Consider the following 8,533-nt stretch of genomic DNA (forward strand, 5'->3'; position numbering starts at 1 on the left):
ACACGTACAGCACAGAGACACATGCAAAAATATTGAAAATAAACTACTTAAAAGTAACCATGAGCGCACATGTGAGATATACTACTCATGTGTATACTCTATTCTTTTTTTCTTTCTTTTTTTTATATTTTAATATGGTGTTAACTTTACATTCTTTTTTTTCTCACTTTTAGCGTCTTATCATGCAAAGTGGATACACTTTTTGACATACAAATACAAAATAATTTTATAACTATATTAAAGCAAGATTGACTATGATGGGAAATAATTGCAAATGTTTTATGTATCTCAAAGATATTATTTCTGTTTTATTTTATTAATTGATAGGTCTGTAGAATTGTACAAAAGAAGTGTAACATGTTTGTATGTATGTCATAAAAGAGAAAAACAGTGTATATTACCCGAGCATGATATGTATACTGATATCAAAAGTCGACGCTATTGTTTGACTAAAACAATTCAACCGCACCGCCAAGCACCAAAAAGAAAATCTAGACCCGGGGTACTTCTTACTTACGATCCACTTAATATCTGTATTTCATTTACATGTTTTTGTTCTATGTGTTAAAGTAATGTGCGAATATTTAAAGAATTCACATATACAAGATAAGATAAGACTAATAATAAAAAAGTAAATAGAAAGGAGCCGTAACTATGGATTCCTTTAGGGGAAAATCTAAAGGAAGAGGTAGCGAGGTTGGAAATAAACCTTACAAAGAAACTTATGGTTCCGTGTCGAGTTCGAATCTACCGGGGCTGCCATATAGCAAGTGCGTGGAACATGATAGCCTGCCGCAGGAGCTGTTCTGTACCGGACATGAAAACATGATCTGTGTGATGTGCAGAAGACTGTATCACGGCAAGTGAGTAGATACCTTACATTAGTCCATGGTCCAAGATCATAGACCAGTCTCAAAACTTCAGCCTCTGATTGGCTGGAATGATGACAATTATGATATTAACCAGTCATAAGGCTGCATTCCGAGACTAGTTCCTTAACTCGATTTTATTATCTCAGACACAGATGTAATAAAATAAAACAAGAGACCAGTCTCAGAGTGAGACTTTACCAAAATAAATGATGATTGGGTTATTTGCAAACTAAGAAACACAGAGAACCATTATAGGACAGGGTTCACGATTAATGACTGAATTCCAATACATTTTAAATTAATTAATAAAATGATTAAAAAAGAAATTCTGTCCTTAACATTGTTGCTATTATACTTTCAGGTGCAAGAAAGTGGTACCTATAACAGATGTATGTGTTGATTTCTCAAAATCAAATGCCATAGGATCATGTGAGAAGCAAATACGAAAGCTGATCAGACAGTGCTATGCTGTTGCCAAGGAACGGGATTGGGATATGAACGACCTTGGTCACAAAAGAAGTGATATTCTTAGCACAGTAATGCACATGAAAAAGAGGATTTTTGAAAGAGTTGAAAAACTAATTTCAGCGGTCACGAAAGACTTGGACAGACTTTATGAAATAGAAATAAAGGAAATGAACAAACACTCACTGTCGTTACGAGAAATGGCATCAGCGCTTGAGGAGAAAATAGCCCGGATTGAGGCTTCAAAGAAGGACCAATCAGAGCTCAGCTTATTTATAGCTGTACAGACTGCCATCGAGAAACATAAGAAAATGTCTTCTGCACTTGGTCATATTCACGACGAAGCTCATAAGGTCGTCCTAAAATTCGAAACAAGTGACGCCGTAGAAAATGCCATGAAATCTCTTAATAGTATAGGTGGCATAGTTCTGAACACAATGGAATACAAAGTAATACCAAGACCACAGCAAATGTCAAAGCCAACATTAACGATTGAAGCCAAGGAACCCGAAGAATACAAAATCCGGAAGCACGTGGCCGATAGAAAAGCTTTTGAAGTTGGAGAAATGAATATTCGCGACAGAGAAGACTTAGAAACGTGTTGGATTACGGGAATGGCAGTTCTAAAGGACAGCACGCTTATAATTGCAGATAATAACAACAACCGAATAAAATTACTTCGTCCCAACCATGAAATACTGAATTCTTTCAAGCTTTCAACCCCGCCTTTTGACGTTGCTCTTTTGAACCAAAGGGAAGCGGTGTATACATTACCGGACATGAAGCAGATCCAAGTTATCAACATTGTTGGTAAATCTGATGTAAAGCATGGTTCTGTGTTGACTCTCGATTTTGATTGTAATGGCATATGTGTGTTACACGAGAATATAGTTGTGACAAGTATCGCCGAGAAGTGTGTGAGACTAATAGATCTACGAGGTGACGTCATATGGACGGCAGCTACGGACGATCGTGGAGATATGCTATTCGAATGGCCGTGGTATGTCGAAACGAACACAGAGGGAAATAAAATATATGTGTCAGACCGGAGAAAAAATACTATCACCACGTTGGATAGCAACGGGGGAGTCTTAAACGTTCGAGATATCCAGGGAAAGGGACCAAGAGGTATTGCGCTTGATGATACGGGAAATATGTACATGTGTCATTACATGACAGACGAGATAGAAATCGTCAGTACGGATAACCCCCGGGACAGACGGGTGTTTCTCACCAAATCTGATGGGGTCAAGCATCCTCAGAGTCTATGTTATGACGAAGAGAAGGGACAACTTTTTCTGTCTGCCAACAACTGTGATTATGTATCAATATTTCAAATAAAGTAACATTGTAATAAACATAACACAGAACCAAAGTTTCACTATCTTAGAATTTGAGTCTAGCGACCCGACTCAGAATACAGTATTTTCATGGGACATTTTCGAGACAAGCATACATGTATACGCTATATATTTGAGTCTGGGTTTAAAACTTTGAATATGTAGAGGAGAAAAATACGATAAGTAGTTTGTAAAGTTTAAAGTTATGTTAAACAAAAATATATATGAAACTTTCATATGTTTTTCAGTGATCATATAGGCGTCTACAGAAGCAGAATTGAGTTAACAGCTACAGTTACAGTAACATACCTACTGAGTCAAATACTCAGAAATACTATGACCTTGTAATCAGGTCTATTATCAGAATATAATTTCGTGGCTCCTCAGTCGCTGACTTTGAATCACTTGCCCCTTGACATGACCGGTGGTTTAGAGTCTCGTCTCTTTGTGTGTTGGATTCTTTCCCGAGACGACGCCATCTAGCCTGCCTAAGATCGACAGTTCCACTCAGTATGCATGATCTTTGAAATTTTCCCCTGGTATTTCTTTGGAACTTCCTGTTAAAATTTTATTGTGGTTCCATGCTTAGGTCCTTCGTTGTAGAGTGGTTAGAGGTGCTTACGGTCTTCGAAACACTTGCCTCTCGTCGCTGCGAGTTCAAAACCTCAACTAGAGTGTAGAAGTTTTCATGTGGGTAAGCCATGCAGCTGGTTTGCGTAAAGTGATTGGGTATACCCAGGTGCCCGCCCTTGTGCGATAATGTGAGTAAGCCATGCAGCTGGTTTACGTAAGGTGGTTGGGTATATCCAGTCATCAGGTGCTCGCCCTTGCGCGATAAAATGCAAGGAGAGATTCCTGGCACCTTCCTTCATTATCACATGCTGGAAAACTCGCCATATGGCCTAAATTACGTTGAAAACAGGCAACACGCACACTTTGGGCCTATCATTCCCTAACACTAGGTGGCTGTAGTCCGTCTACAATGTCTTTCTATCTGTCCTTGCGGATGACAATAGTTACTGTCATTTTAAAATCCCACTCTTTATACTTTAACTTTTGTCCATAATTTTGCAAAGGTCTTTTGGAGGATATTGTAAACTTCACCTAACTATAAATTGCAACGAGGAAGTGAAGAGCGCTCCCCAACCCCGACTACAGGCTTGTTCACGTTGCTTCGGGGTTCTTCATTGACCATTGGATTAGTCTATGCCAGCTTTGACCCAGAAGAGTTTGTGAAAGGTCATTCGAGCCTGTAGTAATGGCTGAATTATTAATATAGGAAAAATAGTAAAAAAAAAAAAGCGTCTCATCGACTCATTTTAGGCGAAATCTTTTTTCTCTCTCAAATTCATGAAAATGACCAGTGGTACAAACTGATTGACATATGATCTTTGTAAGATATCCAAATAAATAACCATAAATATTTTGCAGAAGGAGGGTAAACCGTTAAAGGCATATAATGCCTTTGTTTCAAACAGGTATGTGGCTGCCACATTTTCCGTTATGAACATAAAATACATTAATTTCTTGTTAAATCCTATTTCTAATAATTACTTTCTTTAACATTTGTCAAAGGTTTGATTCTTGCTGAATAGGCCATATACTAGAATGTTATATTGAGTCTATTGTTTTTATTACCCCCCTTTATGGCTCTAACTATAGCTTTTTCTAACCTAAGACAAAAAGTTATAATAAAGCATTACGGCAACTTTTTGAAATAGTGGAGAAATTTAACCAATATGTGACACTTGTTTTCACTTCAATGCCGTATAAACATTCTATGCCAGACTTTGCGGAAGTTTTCACCCAAACTGTTGACGAGTTATTCAGTATTTTTAATTACGTCCCTTTTTGCCCTATATCGTATGCGACGGGTTTACCTAGACCCTAGTACCGATATCTTGACTCGATCGATGTAATACATTACACGCAAGGAATGATTAGCCGGTCACACAGAGTCAATAGTCAAAACTGTTTACCCGAGGTCCGGAAGTGTTTTACTAAATGTCACCAAAATATTTTTTTCTCAATTTTTGACTTTAGCACAGCAAACCTGTATGGATCCAGCTATAGCTGGCCAATATCACAAAATATTGACCAGCGATTTAAATATAAAGAGTCATCTTATATTTTGTGATATTGACTTATAAATCAACACAGGTTTGCTGCGCTAAAGTAAAAAAGTGAGATTTTTTTTGAAAATTTCTTCTCATGTCGTGTAATAAAACATTTTTCTGAATGGCTTGCCAGTCAATAGTCAAAACTGCTGGCCCGAGATCCGAAATTATTATTACACATAGGCATTCGGCACATTTGTTTGACCAAACAAATCTGCCGAATGCCTGTACGGTATAACACGATTTCGTTATTAAATCGCCAGACATACAAAGTTTGTTGAGAAACAAATTTTTATTTTTGAAACAACATAGTACTTACACATTACATGTACAACCAATTTTTACAGGTCAAATAGATTCTACATGGATTTGAAAACAAGCTGTGTTTCTTTCTTCATTAAATTTATGGCATTGATGATTTCTAAGAAAACGCTCATCTCAACAAACGTTAGGGGCATAGAGTCAGAGATAAGAGATAGAACTCTATTGTATTTGTTGTTGTTGTTTTGTTTTTGAGAGGATTAAAAGGCAGAGATTCATTTGTGCCTCACGTATAAATTTGTTGTGCTCAATAAAACTGAAATTATTTTAACGGTATAGATTCTACCCAAATCTATAATATTCGCCCAAGGTCCAAATATTACTAAAGCGTAAGCAAGCATTCATTCATGCTTATATTTTATTACAAGAGTTTCAGTTTGGTTCTATATGAAAAATCAAATCGACATCAAATGTAATATTTCTTTGATTTATAAATGCGATCATGTCCCGTCTTTAAATAAAGGGAGGTAATTTAAAAGTATACGAACTCCGTTTATATATTGATTATGAGTAAATAAAACAAATAATTCGAAGTTTATAAAAATTTATACTGTTGTTAAATTACGTATAAGTAAAATCGCTGAATATTTATTCTACAAAACGTGTTAAACAGTTATTTCATTTATGTTATATATTCTTACAGAAACTATTCGCAACGTCTTCTTCCACCATTAAAGCTATCGGCCTAGGAAGGTCGAGTGGTTCTATCCTAAATCTTTGAGTTCCGTCTTATGGAAGACGGGATACTAACATAATATATGGAAATTCAGCAGTGTGGCTATTAAATATGATGAGGGGAAGAACATAACAAGCCCTTGTAAGAGCATATAATGTTAAAATAGTGTTAAATATCAGTTAAATATTTACGGCCGAATTCTCATCGATGCGAACAAAGTTCCCAATAAAATTTGAATTCATTTGGAAATATAAATTAATACTTAAGCAGTGGTCAGTCCTTACTCACCTGTACATTTGAATTTCACCATCATTTCGGGTCATATTCATTTACCGAAACACTCGCGCTAAAAATGAAACTCCCAACTATAATTGGCACGCTATCCCTAAAGCAGGCATCCCTAAAGCATTTGGGTGCGGGGTGGGGGTATCCCATTTGTAAGTCTTGTTAAAACTTAATGATTCCCTATATTGACCTTATTAAGTCTTTTTGTACCAATAGGTTCTAACTAGTCGAGCTACTAGACTGATAATAATATATTTCTACATTTTTCCCCTTTTTGTTGAATTCAATTTCATGGAGACAAAAGCCGGTCTATTGTAGAGATTTTCACAGAGGAATGTGTTAAACTGGATCTAGGATATAGACTGGCTCAGTTCACTATATTTCAGTCATAAAAATGTAAAACAAGATATATCATACTCTAGGAGCTAGTCTAGGTTCTAAGTTTTGTTTTATATCTGTTTAAATAAAGTAGTCCTTGTCCAAAACATAATGGATTTACATCTGCATCAGTTATCTGCAATCACTTCTTCAAATATCTGGATGAAAACTTTTAATTATGTAGCATTTTTTTTCTAAGTAAATCTGCGTGTAGTATGTCGTGCATTTTTCGTTGGAATGATTAAAATATTGTTGTTGAATGTATTTGGTTTTTTAGGTGCCGTTCTTTGTATGTGGTATTGCCTGTTTGACAAGTGAGCCGCGCCGTGAGAAAATTGCGATCAGCATGGATCCAGACCAGCCTGCGCATCCGCGCAGTCTGGCAGGATCCATGCTGTTCCCTAACGGTTTCTCTAATTGCAATAGGCTTTGAAAGCGAACAGCATGGATCCTGACCAGACTGCGCAGGCTGGTCTGGATCCATGCTGGTCGCAAAGCCACTATGTTGGTTTTCTCATGGCGCGGCTCAAGTGTCTTTTTTGTCGTTCAGATGCGTATTATTAATTAAGGTATCCCAAATAGTGATTTGTCGTTGAATAAGATAAGCATTATAGGAGTTCAGTTGCGCCCTTATGATAAAATGATACGCATCTGAACGACGAAAAAGACAAATCAAGCAGGCAAAGCACTTTACCGGGAAACACCTACACACATGTCACAGCGCTAACAAATAAGCAATCCTGGCGAAGGTTCTTTCTTATTCTTTATTTTCCGTACAAACATAAGGCCTAAAACATAACAACAATGATATTAGCAATCATGATAAAATAATACAAAATTGCACAAATAATATGCACGCGTTGTGTAAAGAAATACAAAATTGACAGTGACATATTTATATAAGGCCAAGACAATTAATATGTTTAATGTCTAAATATATAATTAAATTAATGTAGTGGTATGCACAGTACTTTCTGCATGAAGGTAAGTTTAGTTCAAACTTTGTTTCTACAGTGTTAGATAGTTATTATTCTACGTTTATAAAACTGTACTGAAAAGAAAATGACTGAATAAGTTTGCAGATGAAGTTGTGTTAATTCAGGGAGAGCTTAAATTATCCACCTGTCATCTTATATATTTTTTAGCCTTTTTTGAATCCGCGCAATAGTGCTTTTTCAAATATCAGTGTTTTAATCGCTTATTTTAATATCCTCTTTTAAAATATATAGATTAGCGCCTACTTCTTAGCTTTAATAATAATGTAAATTGAGCAAAAGTCTCTTATAACTCATTACATGAGTGGTGATGTACTTTTATATTGCTTTTAGTTTATAATTTTGTATAATATAATAGCGTTATTATAACAGTAGCTTGATCTGGGATGCAGTATTCGGCTCGAGTGGATTTTGCCAGATCGGATCTCACGAGGCGCGCAAGCGCCGAGTGTGATCCAACCTTGCAAAATCCACGAGAGCCGAATACAAAGTTACTGTTATAATGACCCTTTTATTATATACCTTTACCATTTTGATTCTTGTTTTGTTCTTGAACGAAATCTTCGATGTTTATCGATATTAAATGGAACTTAGTGAAGTTTTCATGTGCGCTATTTATAGTAATGTGTCGGATCATGCATATTAATGAAAATAGTCCGGCAGCATGCAATACGGAAGGTACAATACGGAATTTAAAAGGTACAATACGGAATTTTTGTCTGTCTCTTCATATTTAATTGTGAAATACAAGCCGATTTTTTACAGAATTTATATAGGTATATAATAAAATGATGTACATTGATGAGGCTAAAATAAAGATTATATATAGAATATCTGTATTATACCAGTATTATTAGAATGATTTGCACGTAGTTTATGAGGGAGGAAAAAATAGGTCACTAGTCGTGGTTGGTCTTTAAACACATTGCCTTGGCCAAATACTTGGCTAGTAAATCTATCTATTTTTTGTCTAGCCCGCTTGCGGAAGTGATGATAGTTGTCCAAATGGCTGTTCGGTGTATATGCGTGCGTGCGTCCGAATTTTATTGTCATGACCATAACTTTGACATGTATTGAGGATTCT

The 8,533-nt window shown here is 36.1% G+C and overlaps 1 protein-coding gene across 1 annotated transcript; it reads left to right on the forward strand.

Moving 5' to 3' along the window:
* The first annotated feature begins 537 nt into the window (after positions 1-537).
* LOC123550060 (uncharacterized) lies at positions 538-3,179 on the forward strand. The gene is made up of 2 exons (XM_045338500.2): positions 538-863; positions 1,234-3,179. Exons 1-2 carry the CDS (start codon positions 655-657, stop codon positions 2,681-2,683), a joined length of 1,659 nt encoding a protein of 552 aa, XP_045194435.2. The 5' UTR covers positions 538-654; the 3' UTR covers positions 2,684-3,179.
* The last annotated feature ends 5,354 nt before the right edge of the window (positions 3,180-8,533 follow it).

The sequence above is a fragment of the Mercenaria mercenaria genome, chromosome 6 (assembly GCF_021730395.1).
Source record: "Mercenaria mercenaria strain notata chromosome 6, MADL_Memer_1, whole genome shotgun sequence".
Classification (NCBI taxonomy): domain Eukaryota; kingdom Metazoa; phylum Mollusca; class Bivalvia; order Venerida; family Veneridae; genus Mercenaria; species Mercenaria mercenaria.